At 33.2% G+C, this 14,112-nt stretch overlaps 1 protein-coding gene across 2 annotated transcripts in view; it reads left to right on the forward strand.

Annotated features, from left to right (window-relative positions):
• The window catches only part of ANO7_1 (Anoctamin-7), a 70,937-nt gene that overhangs the window by 45,248 nt on the left and 11,577 nt on the right, over window positions 1-14,112 (forward strand). The window contains exons 9-13 of one of the 2 annotated variants that reach the window (XM_051209174.1): window positions 3,145-3,340; window positions 4,926-5,037; window positions 8,257-8,409; window positions 10,643-10,862; window positions 13,391-13,596. In XM_051209174.1, the coding sequence (XP_051074605.1) occupies window positions 3,145-3,340; window positions 4,926-5,037; window positions 8,257-8,409; window positions 10,643-10,658 (477 nt within the window). In that variant the 3' untranslated portion in view covers window positions 10,659-10,862; window positions 13,391-13,596. The remainder of the gene's footprint in view (window positions 1-3,144; window positions 3,341-4,925; window positions 5,038-8,256; window positions 8,410-10,642; window positions 10,863-13,390; window positions 13,597-14,112) is intronic. The other variant, XM_051209175.1, reaches the window with a different exon arrangement.

Genomic DNA, 14,112 nt, shown 5'->3' on the forward strand with positions numbered 1-14,112 from the left:
TTTTGTGCAATTAGACAGAAACCCATCACTCTAAGCACTGTTGATTCATTAGAAAAAATATCTATTTTCAAGATCGCAAATATTATCTAAGGTCATGATGATGATTTCTCCCTTGTATTGATAAATGCACCAATGACTTCACTTTTCTAGTGTTTTCGAACCTCTGACTCAAAATCCCATTGATTACTGATGAACTAGACTTGAAAAGATAGCTTTCGGCCATCTGGGATTTTGTAAAAACGATGGGTCACCCAAAGAGCTTGACTGATAAATACTTCCATGAGTCCTATAAACAATATAGACAGGGATTGGACAAGTGTATTTTCACAAACAAGAATTAATTTAAAGGCGATATAGTTGGTTTCTACTACATTATATTCATTAAACGTTTTATGACCATTGTTCGCGCCTCTGTCCGAAAAAATAAAGTCATAAATTAAACAGTTGAATCCATGAGTCGATGTAAGCTAGACCACCAGTGAAAACCTAAAAGCACTAAACGTTCGTTTTGTCCTAGTATGGAACTCCTCAGCAGTGCACATCCACGACCTCACACACGTGACTCGAACATAAATCTTCAGTCTCGCCTGCGAACTCTTAACTTTTAGATCACTGAGCTGGGATCCAACAGTATTAATGCCTAACCTCAATAGATCTATGATCTTGCGCAACCCTTGGTCCATTGTCTAAGGTGGATAACTGTTTTACACCCGACACAGATTGGACTTCAATGGTCACCCCCACTCATTAGAACTCCAGGAAATATATATTGATGCTAGTCATCAGTGAGCACATGATTGCTATCAGAATGAAGACATATTTGGTTGAGCTATCTAATACTGTGTGTTATGGATAATTCCGGTATGGGAGAGACCGACATTTAGAGTAAAAAACACAAATATGGTGAAAGTTGGGGCTGTGAAATGAAATATTTAAGGAAATCACACCTCATTATTTATCACTCACTGACCAAAGGAACAGAAGAATAGTATGATGTACTGAATAAAACACAATCAGTGAAAACGGAAACTTTGTGGTTAACATCAGCCCATATTCCCAATGTTTATACGTTGAATGTGAGTTTATGGAAACCTAAATGACGTACTCACTTAATATATATTTCCGTATGAGCTTGGTTTAGTCGGAAATTTCGTTTTGTATTTTAGACTGCTGAAACGTTTATGAGTAGTCTATTAATGATGACTACATTTGCAAAGACAGTGATAATTATAATAATTTATATTAATTTAAAAAATGCCGTTTCACCTTCACAAAATAAGATCTAAAGAAAGCCTATCACTCAACCTTTCCAAACGTAACAAAGTCCCTCTTGTTCTTTTCTAATCGACAATGTAGAATTTTGATTGCATATGTCATTTATAAATAAATCTAACTGGGTGTACGTATGGTTAGGTTGATAAGTTTATTTAAAATAGTGTATAAAGAATGTGTTAGTAAGTATGAGCAATAACGTATTCCGATAAACACTCAAATTACACTTTTAACCATTTTATTCTACCAATCTGTTTTCCCAGCCCAGAGAATAGAATCTTTGGGAAAAAGGAGATATCATAGATAAGAACTTTCGTCTAAATTTGATCGAATCGTTTCACAGTATTTGGGCGCCGAGTTAATGTGAGACAATAAAGAGGAAGAATGTATTTTCTTTGAAAAAGCTTGGACCAGATTGTCAGGTGAATCGTTGGATTTACTTCAAATTCTTTCGCTGAGATTTTACAAATACATTCTTCCTCAGAAATATCATAGTTTTCGAATATCTGTTACTCATCAGTCTTATAGTCCATAGAGCCATTTGGATAATGTTAATGTGAGTCCTTCTGGATTCATATGAACATAAATCTATACAAATGAGTATTATGTAATTCAGATATCCATCACCCCACAATATCACTAAGTTTTATTAGTCTGTTTTATAACAGATGACAGCTATATAGAAGTTTAAATTATGTATAAGTCTCTGGAAACTATCTAGTAACAGCGGTAAAATTAAACAAATTTATACAAGTAGGTAAATCAAATGTACTTGTATGATCTTAGCAACATTTAAATTGTTTAAATTATTTGTTTCACTTTCAGAAAAAAAACCACTGACCACTACCATCTACAAATGAGTTTCAATATGAAATAAAGTTTAAAAAATACAAAATTTAAAAACACATTAAACTAATCAAACGATTTTCTAGTCACATATTTTTTATTTTTAACATTACAGCATTTATTGAAAAATCTAAATTATTTGCCAACTAGTCCTAGCGTTTATGATTTCAAGCAGAGAAATTACAACATATTTATTTACAATGAGGAGAGAACACAAAAAACACATGTGTTTGCTTTCATATAGATGATCACAGTGCTTTCTGAAACTGATAAACATTACAATTATTCATTGTAATCAGTTAATTGCACGGCAGTGTGCAATGGTCTTTAAGTATTGGCTAACGATGACTCCTAAGTCATTATGTGTCTGGATGACAGGTAGCTTAGTGTTATTCATCGTGTATGTATCTGTACCTTGATGACCGATATGCATCACAACACACTTGGAAGTATTTATCGGCAACTGCCAGGTTTGAGACCATTCAGATAACTTCTTCAAGTCATTTTGGAGTTATAAGCTATCACCCTCACATCGTATCGTTCTCCATATCTTGACATCGTCAGCATATAGCAAGACCGATGATGATAGGAGACGAGGAAGGTCATTTACATACAACAGGAATAGTACTGGCCCCAAAACTGTATCCTGGAACACTCCACTAAGCACAGTTTCCCAGCTAGATAACTTTGAGTTCACCCATACTCTTTGTTGGTGCTCAACTAGAATATATATCCAAAATGCACAAATAAACACTTAATATCCAGCATCATAAACCAGGGAGTCTACACGACAAAGTATATTTTACAAAGCACTCAGCTGCTGTGGTTTTTGCACATATGAGTTTATTCTAAAATGCGAGTACCCTGGCAATTCCGACAGTTACTAAGGCTAAAGTAGTCCAAACTAATAATTCAAGTAATTGTAGATTAACTTAGTCTCTTACCTTAATAATTATTTCAAATGTTAAAATCTAAGCCTTTCTTTTGAAGACTAAATGTTTCTCTTTTTTAATTTGTCATTCGTAGGTTATGTTGGTATTGGTATTCATAGTAGCTGTAATTATTTATCGGTTTTTAATAAAAATTCCATTATTTCAAAATAAACTACTTCGTTCCAATGCAGAAATATACGCAACACTTTCAGCAGCTATTGTAAATCTTATTCTGATTATGTGTTTGGGGAAAGTGTATGAAACATTAGCCTACAAAATGACTCAATGGGGTGAGATACACATTTATTTTTTACATATGTGATGTTGAAATTGTTTGGCGTATTATCTTTATTGTTATTAATAAATTATAGTATTACTTAAAGTAGGACTCTTAAAATTAAGGCAAGATGACTTTAGATCATGTTCTTCTGTAAAAAAAAACCATGTCTGCATGATAAACTTCGTATGTACATATGTTTTTTCCGGTACTAAGGTCCGTAAAACTATAATCAATGTTTTCTATGATTTATAGTTGAAATAAGTTAATCGGAAGGTTTTACCTAATCATCCTAATAGATGTTTACGAATGCAGAATGTAATTCAATCAATTCAGTAAATTCTCAAAGTATCTTTCGCCTACATAAAATTCAAAATATTGACCAAAAAATATTATGGTTAGAACGGGGTCTGTGAAGATTTTAGTAATTTAATAGTTGAATTCATGAGTTGATGTAAGCTAGACCACCATTGAAAACCTGGAAGCATTGAATGGCCGTTTCGCTCTGGTATGGGACTCTTCAGCAGTGAGAATCCACAATCTCGCACATGGGATTAGAACCCAAGACCTTCGGTCTCGCGTGCTTTCAGGTTTTCAATGGTGGTCTTACTTAAATCGTTTCATGAATTCAGCTACTAAAAAAGATTAATCATTATCATGAGGCGTTCAAGAGATTAATTTTTTCTCTTCTAAAAAGACGGAGTTGATCCGTCTTCTAATTGCTCTATCGAAATTCATAAAGGGGACTAATTGCTTTAAATTATATTTGTAAACGTATGTAGTGAATAATTTGTGGTTCATGTATGATGCAGTCATAGTTATGTTAAAACGCCTTTCACATTCTTTTGCCTTGACACGTCTGACTGCTTTACTTTTGGCTTGTTGACTTGATATACTTGTAATAAATTGATTTCAATTTAATTTCATATTTGGCTGTTAAGTATCTAAAAAGGGAATAAATTTGATCACACATCTGGATATGAGACAAAAAATACATTTCTAGTTGAACCCGATGAATACATCAGTGAACGGTAAAGAGTAATTTACTCACACTTTTTTTACTATTGTGATCCTTCATTGTATGAAATTACGTTCCTTCAAAATGTATAAATATTATCAAAAGAGACTGGATGACGAGTAACTTTATGTTACTATGTGAGGTCATCTAAGCCTGATTTGGATATAGATACTTCTAAAACGCACGACCAGATACTTGAGTGAATCAACCAAATGTTAGTGGGAGGATTCTACTAACTAAACGAACCAATAATAAATATACAACTCATTTACAGATATAAACTATATTTCTAAACAATCGTATATATATATATATATATATATATATATATATATAGAGAGAGAGAGAGAGAGAGAGGGAAAGGGTCAGACTAAACAAACATTTTGAAGGTTGACTAATAACAGGTTTTATGGTATCTTTTCAAGAAACAAAATAGTATATCAGATTAAAGTGAATTTTATCATTGAAACATCAAAATCTAATATCATGTTAAGATTTAGAACTTATTTTAGAAACCTTAAACTTTAAGTAGTAAAATAAAAATACAGTTTTATTCGTTTATTTTTGTTTTGTTTTAAAGAGATGCATCGAACTCAAAGTGAATTTGACAACCAGCTGATTTTTAAAGTTTTTCTGTTTCAATTTGTGAATTTCTATTCATCCATATTCTATGTAGCATTTTTCAAAGGACAGTGAGTTGTTGTTGTGTATTTTTGAATTGACTTTTTCAAAGACATGCTCTAAAGAGAATAACGTTTTTGATGAAGTTGTATATTCAACGTATCTGAAACTAAAAAAATAGACCGAAAAAACAAGATAGAATGCTATGAGTTAATCAAGAATAATGATATAATACACTATGGTTTATATTTAAAAATTTAAGAACCGTTTAATCTAAGAAACAATTATAATTTCATTATTCCTCAGAGGAACTGTATCATTCTTTGTTGGTAGGAATTGATGATAATAATAACGATGTCCATTTCAAGACTAAAAATCGGTTATGCTATTTTTGCTGTTGTTGCTAATATGCTATACACGACCGACTCGTTTGTAACCTCCTCACGTACCACTTGGCATCGACGAACAGACACACATTGAAATGCTCATCAACGCGCTCAGCCGCGATCACACTCAAACGTGTGTTGATGAGACGATCATGTGATATTGTGTTTTTGGTGATTGACTCGCGACCTCACACACTGTTGTAGGTCTCGACCGACTTCGAGGAATCACATGCCTCTAACACCGATTACCAGATGTTTGTGTTCAGTCGGCTTTGTTGAGAGCACTCCGTTTGTCCAGAGAGCGTATGAATGGGCATCAGGGATTTGCATCGCGACACCTTCATGGATTGGTTGTTGGCAGTGTGGATGTGCATGTTCTTGTTAATGATGTTTTTGTTGTTGTTGATGTTGGTGTTGGTGTTTCGTGTTTTTGTGGTAGATTGTTTGCATGTGCAGGTGAAGCATGCGTGTGAGTGTTTGTGTGTGGCTGTTTGTTGGGATTGTGGTGATGGTGGTGTTGTGCGTTGATTATAGTGTTTATAGTTGAACGTGGTGTGGTGTTGTGTTGTGTTGTGTTCGGGTAGTGAAGTTGTGACCGTCGTGAAATCGGGGGTATAGCTCAGTGGTAAAGCATTCGACCGCAGATCGAGAGGTCCCCGGTTTGAACCCGGGTGTCCCCTTCACTTTCCCACAATCAATCACATTATAACACACAATATACTAATAAAACCAACAAACAACTCTCTTGACCCAATATCATGCACACTCACTCACCGTCAATATCAATCTCATCCGTCGGACGAGTACCGACGACAATTGCAATAGTCAATCACACAATACACTATCGATGTTTCCACATGTACAGGTTTCAATTGCATATTGATATTAAAATATATTTACATATGTACAGATGTGCAGCAACTCTCCTACAATCAATCCCGATTATGGTTAATTTGGGTTAAGCCCTTTTATTAACTTACTTAACAGACTATGTTATTCGAACAGTAATAATTCGTCTATTTCTCTGTACTATTATCATCTCTATCTTGTCTGTATAAACGTGTACTGTTGATCAGATGGCAGCCTATGTACATATCTCTCTCTAGGTTAAATGTTGATAGCTTAAATATCGCCGAATGAATCGTTCTCCTCCGCATGTATATATGCAATCGAATCCTATTATTAGCCTTTGCCTTGCCTCGCTGTGCCTTATTCGATTTCACTATAAATTCGCCTCTGTATTTGCTCGCATATACACATTCGCCTCTCTGCTTCAAATCCGTTCGATGTACTTGTAGCCTTGTTATCTGTGCTGTCCGCAAATAAGTTGTACTCGCCGCTTCTTATTTCCTTCTGATTTCGAACACCGTGGGATTTATATAATAACAGTTATCGAGGTGATTGATTATCGAAGCTAAACCATTACAATGAATTAGAACTTATAGTAAAAAGATCTCATTCAGACGTTAGCTCACTTTTAAAACCCTATTCAATTCAAAAACAAAGAATATTTGAGCGGACAATTTATTCACACGATTTATTGTATTACTATCCTATTGTCAATAACGTGACACTATCATTAATTGTTCTGAATTATTTATGTCGCAACAGATGCAAAAGTTCACTATTTTTAAAACGTAACATTGCCACGTCTTATTTATTACAATAATAATGGGCTGCTGATCGATTTCTTAAAATCAATAGTTTATGTCGTCACTGAAAACATAAGTGGGAACAACCAAATATATTTGATCGCAAAATTACAGAATCTCTTAGTAAAATATGAGAACCATATACTAAATACTACATTTGCAAAATTTCAATCAATTGTCTCAGATCTAACTGTTTCTTCGTTTCCATGCCAAACGCTCTCTGTTCTTGTTATCTCTTCTTTGATCTTCTTAACCTTCTGCCGCCAGACATTGCACTTTCGATTGATGATACACACTACTTACATCTGTCGACATCAGTAGCACACACCACAGTTCATTCAAATATTCTTTAGTTTTGAACATTCTATGTAGATTTTTAAACTGTTCTTTTCATTTACGTTGTATTTATTTTATACTTATTCACTTGGTATTGTTTTACTTGAATCTTCCCGTTGAGGTTTAAGACTGCAATTGATCAGTCTGTTATTGGCATATGTACATACTGTGCGTATGCCTCGATATTACCTTAATTCACAGACTTTTATAAGCAAAGATGGATAGTGGCTAGCAGTGGAATCCACGACACGAGTTTCGTCCCATTCGGGACTCGTCAGCTGGATGTACCTGCATCTCAGAGTTGGTGTTCACTCTGAGACTCAAACCCAGTACCATCCGCTTCGAACGCCACCGCATTATCCACTCAGCTACTGAGTCCTCATAGCCAATTGCTTGTGCACAGTATACACATATACCAATGACAGACTGATCAATTGCAGTCTTAAGCCTCAGTGGGAAGATTCAGGAAACACAATACCAAGTGAATTTAAATTCACTCCATTGCACAAGCTAGTGGCTATCGGAACTCAGTAGCTGAGTGTATAATGCGATGGCATTTGAAGTGAACGGTACTGGGTTTGAGTCCCAGAGTGAACATCAGCTCTGAGATGCAGGTACATCCAGCTGACGAGTCCCGAATGGGACTAAACTCGTGTCGTGGATTCCACTGCTAGCTACTATCCACCTTTTGTACTTATTGTTTCATAATCCTTGTAGGTGATAAAGTCTGGCTAAAATCCTAAACCATACGGTCAATTTTAACTTACCTTGTAACTGGTTATCATATTCCCTCTAAGACCAGTATTGCTTTGTTTAGGAAAAATTGTTATTTGATCGTAAATGTAGTATTACATCATAGTAATGAAGTTTAATGTATTTTTAAGGTTTATCAAATTATTCATATTTTTAAATCTAGAATGGTTGGTTATCCTGGTCATTACACATCCTTTTTCGGCCTACGTAACGAAGCATGCGATAACGGTGGTTGTTTGATTGAATTAGCCCAACAATTACTTGTTATAATGGTTGGGAAACAAATCATTAGTAATTGTCAAGAAATTTTGCTTCCGTGAGTACACAATATTTTGAAACATTTTTTGACAGTAATTCTCGGTCTAGATGACTACTTTTTCAATTACGTAAGTTATTATATAATGATGAAATCATCATTTTGCTGATGGACTCAGATTTATAGTTTTAAACTGAAGCCCAAAGGGATACTAGCCATAAAATGTAAAGATTAGTTTCAGGTAAAATGTAATTCATAGTTAAGTCAATCAATGAAATAAACCTTTCGCAATATCATACAATAAGGCTGTTAATCGTAATAAATGATACTGAACAATGGATCAAAATTTAACACTGATAGATCTAGCAATACTTTTCTACACATCATGTTGAATTACTGGTGTGAATACTGCTAAAGTTTTACAATTAAAGTTAAGTTTATTGAAAGGAGGAGACATGATAAACATATAGAAATAGCTGTAATTTTTCCATCTATAAGTAAAACACTTGTTCATTAATAGAAAGCATTGTCTATGGTTTAGTTTTTTATAATGATATCATCTTAGAAATTAATCAGATTTGAAGGATTAAGTTATAGACTACAGTAATGATGAGAATAGTTTGTTATTTTTGAAAAAAATATGATTTTCAAAGTATATCCAAACTGTTTCTCATTTACTGGGATGAAAATTCTCACTATAACACAAATGTAGAAATAATTGTGATCACTTAACTTTTAACTACTAAACCTTATAAACCTAGTTCAACGTAATTTTAAAGTGTAAATTCACAAATTTCAACGGCTTTATTATCTGTAAGCTTCTACTGAAAAAACTAAACAATTTACAAGAAAAATAAGTAAATGAAGATTTAGGATAAATGGTTAGATCTGGAACCACTATAAACCACTATTTATCATTTATCTGATTGTTTAAAGATCTCCATCATATTAACAGACTAATATTTAAACAAAGAATATTCTTTTCGATAAATTCTCTTCAGGTTCTACAATTATATATACAAATTAATAATCCGATAAATGGTCAAGTTAGGGGCAAAGTACATCGTTTAAAGCATGACAATTTAAGATTGTTAAACAAAACATGTTGATATGACTCATAAAGAATGTTAACTTGAATCTGTGTATATGTTAAGTGGAAATTTAAGATCCATGATCAGAATAAATATGGGTCAAATAAGTTGAGAGAAATAATAGTGCAATTACAATTCGATCAAATGTTTAGTGAAAGGCTATACTGTGTCGAAAATTCGTAAGACGTATTAAGGAGGGATGAATGAGGAGTGAATGAACCACTTTGTAGTGGAGATTAATAATGATGTTTAACCAATAATAATAATAATAATAATAATAATAATAATAATAATAATAATACAAAGATTTGTGAATAAAGATAACAGAGACAATTGCATTTGACTACGAAAAGTCGTAAGTACAAAAGTTAAATTAGGTTATTCAATAGCTAAGATTACCACTGATTAATTGGCCTTGAGGTTGGCCAGGGGAGGTGGAGTGGTTGAAGATAGTTATTCTGTACACATAATTCCAGTTTCTTCATCCGGATGGCTACTCCTTCAGCCGTTTGAAGGATAAGTTGTGGCAAAAATTTACTGACCCCATAAATAATTGAAAAACATTGGTTTATGCTGGGACTATGACCAATTTGTACTGAATGGTCCAATATCGACCTGTTCACTTTCTTCATCAAACCTTTGTTTAGAAACACTAGGAGGTGTTCACGAGCACGAAAATGTAAATCCCTAGAACTTCGACCAATATAACTTGCTCCACAGGAGCAGCCAAACTGATAAATACAAAATGAGGTGATCATTCTAGGTAGTTCATCTTTTAGCCAAGGTGTTACCATTGAGCGCGTAGAAAACACTAATCACAGTTCTCCGGCGTTAAAAGATTTTTGTATTGTCCTGCGTAATCTCTGAGTTAATATTTCACTAGCTGCATCCTCTCTGAATTGTAGGTACATGAACAGAGATGTTTTCTTCACCGTTTGTATTTCGCCTATTTTCACCTTCGTGATCATATATTTAATTATAAACGTTCTAGGGTAACTGTTCTCCCTAAGTGCATTATGCAAGGTGTTAAGCTCATCTTCAACTATATCCGCAGAACACATAGTGCGTATTCGGTAACTAAGGGTTTTGATCAAGTTTCGTTTGTACTGTAGCGGTACAAAGCTAAGGAAATACGTGTACTCCCCAGTCCAGGTACCTTTTTGTTTAAGTTCCTTTTTATCTAATTTATTAAAAATGTTTAGAAAGAATGATTTGTAAAACTCAAAAAAAAACAAATTAAATTTCGCTGATTCATCTTTGAATTATTACACAGTAAACTACGTGCTTGGTTCCATAAATATCGAAAGGGATTAAATAAGAGGAATGTTGCTTCAACTAGTGATCTGAGCTCAGCGCATATATTTATTGAAGACTATAAATTAATACCATATGAAGGACTATTTGATGAATATCTTGAAATGGGTAAGTCTTTCTATACACTACTGTAATTTCTTAAATAATTATTGCTACCATTTGAATAAAACCCACATTGTGAATTCAAATGGTATTCATAATTCAAGTATACTAAAATTATAACTATTGTTTCAAATATTTAATATATTTACTCCCTTTAACAGAATACACTTTTATCATCTTATTCCGCTTTCTGATGTCTGATAAATTTTTGTTTTCACTTCATCATAATAATAATTCTTTATGTACAAATCAACTGGTGAGTTTCATACATTTCTAATTGGATAGATAAGCCAAATAATTTCAGCTATCCCATACTTACTGACCTAGCTTTAACAGTTTCAACTACGATGACAACTAGGGAAAATAGTTCATATCTGGGGAAAAAATATATTTCTTCAGTGTCAAAAACAATCTTTATTTATATGAGCAAATAAATACAAAATCGAAAGTTTATTATTTCCTAACGGTCGATTAATGAATTTAAGTGTGAACGTAAGAGCGATTCATATATATTTGGAAACTTAGGGTGAAAATCATAGTAACAGTTATTTTATTTTGAAAGTTAGGTGAAAGCTACCGAAACAGTTTACGGTGGTAATTTAGAGTGATCAAAGAACACAATTAAGTAACTGGATATTTATTTTCCCTGAACTGTTTTAAATAAATAAATTCAGCTAGCTGATGAACAAAATAGTATTCTTAGCTAATGATGTGTGGACGAAAATGATAATGATTGGTTGTTTGCTTAGTCAAAATTGTAGATAGTCTAACAGGCGTTAGATAAGTTACATATTCTGCTATCCTTATTATTATTGTTGATTGTTGCTAGATTGTGTCGACTTGTTGTCGGCTTTTGATGTGGAGATATATTTACATTCTAGTCAGGTTAATCACGTGTTCTTGATCTGAGTTGTGTTGAAGTCCCGTAGAATATACTCTGGGAAGGAATCTAGTGTAGATATTCGTCCCATTTGTAAAGACGAGGAAACCCCGAGCGTTAAAACAGCTAAATACATCCACTATGTTCGCATTAGGATTTAAAGCAGATAAACTCCGGCACCCCAGTGCTTAAAACCTATTCAGCGCACAAATGAAGTCATACATATGATGACAGGGAGGTAAGAGTCCTGTAATCTATAAACACATACACCAGAATAGTATTTTGAAAAATGCAGTTCGGTTGAAATTGCAGTCGAGAATGATTTTAATGTGAGGGTGATCATCTCACTTTTATAAAGAATGCATTAAAAAAACTGTAGCAGGGTATCAACATTTTGGTTGTGTTTACAATGATCTAATACATAGAGAGTGAACGTTTCAACGAAATTTGCACAATACTTAAGCTCTTTCTTGATATGCCATACTGGAATAAGCTATGGTATAATTATTGTTCAACTACTCAAAAAGGTAGCAGCTTTCATTGACGTTTTCATCCAATAAACTTATTCTCATTACATGTATACATATTTACTACTTGCTTACTAACGCCTGTTACCTCTACTGGACGGAGTACAGGCCGCTGGCCAGGATTTTACAACTAACTCTGTTCTAGACTCTCCTTTCCAGTTGTAAAGAAGTCCTATTTATTCTTTTTATGTCTGCTCCTATTCCTGGCGCAATGTATTCTTTTATCCTCATCTTTTGCTTTAGCCTTCAGAATTGCTAGTTAGTATTTGCTTCGTGACTCAGTTTGATGACTTCCACAATGTGTGTCCTATCCACCTTCAGCGTCTTTTCTTAATTTCCCCTATGTCTGATTTGTTCTCCGCCACAGCAGGTTGTTGTTGATAGCGTCTAGTCAACAGATATGGAGTGTCATTTGTAGACAGATATTTATAAATATTTGTACATTTTTGATGATGGTTGTAGTAGTTCTCTATGTTTCAGCTCAACAGAACTGTCTTGACGTTTGTATTGAGGATTCTGACTTCGATATCGGTTGATAGTATTTTGAGTTCTACATGTTCTTCAGTTGTAGGAATTGTAAGAATCATGGATACATACTTCTCGGGACCACCTTATTTGAATGAATTTTCTATCCAGTCCAGTGATTATCTAACGTAAATCAGTGAGTGATCTCAACAGTTTGGTATAAAATCCAAGTGTCATTCAATATTTCCTGACAATACATTTCCTCCAAAATAATGCTTCTAATATGCCTATGAAATGTAATTAATTATAAGTAAAATTCACAAAATTGTATAGACTACTCAAATCTACAGTTTCACACAAATTATTTCTGCCTATTCTTATTACCCAGTAGAGTAATAGCATAGGTTCGAAAAAAAGTGAGTCAGTACATTTAAATACTTCGTTGGAGTTATGTTCTGTAAAGCAGTAAAATAAATGGATATCATTAAATTAATTAATACAGATAAATTACATTGGACATTTTGTAGAAATCCTAGCTAATCAGTAGATTAGGAATAGGTTACTTGGTTAGATAAAATTGAATTCTTTAATATTTTGAATACTAAAAATAATACTATACATAACAAAAACTATAACCTAAATTCTATTGAACTTTATTATAGTTCTTCAATTCGGGTTCATTACAATCTTTGTGGCTGCCTTTCCACTAGCCCCATTCTTTGCGTTACTTAACAATTGGATTGAAATTCGTTTAGATGCCAAAAAATTAGTATGTGAAACACGTAGACCATTGGCGGAACGAGCACAAAATATAGGCGTTTGGTTTAGAATATTAGAGTTTCTTGTTCGATTGGCTGTAATTTCAAATGTAAGTAAAATTAATTTGTTTTTTTTAAATATACGAATGATAACCAATTTTATTAGTCAGACTGAACTGTAACTGCAAATTGGTTGAACAAATTTTAAATGTTTTATATCTATTCTTATTGTCATGTACATGCTTTGTGGTTCTTTCTTAAAATTTGTATCACTACTAACAATGTGATATCTCATAGACAGATTTTTTCTATTTTTAATTCTTTTATCATTATTTAACGTGTCATTTGATTCATGTATGAAATCAACACGTTTTTAATTGGCAGGTGATAATAATATCTAACATTTATAATGTAGCATTGACGTATGTAACTAGGCTGAAATAATAAAGTGAAACTTGTACACTGAGATTTAAAAAAAAAACTTGTTACTTACTGAATTTCTCTTATAAAAGTTTTTTTTATGACAAAGTGATATTTTGAAAGAGTTCCATGTATGTATGATTTGATTGAAATAATTGCCTAGTAAGCTAAAATCTTAGTCTAATACTCTATACATTATATGGTAA

This window comes from Schistosoma haematobium, chromosome 1 (assembly GCF_000699445.3).
Source record: "Schistosoma haematobium chromosome 1, whole genome shotgun sequence".
In the NCBI taxonomy this organism is placed as follows: Eukaryota; Metazoa; Platyhelminthes; class Trematoda; order Strigeidida; family Schistosomatidae; genus Schistosoma; species Schistosoma haematobium.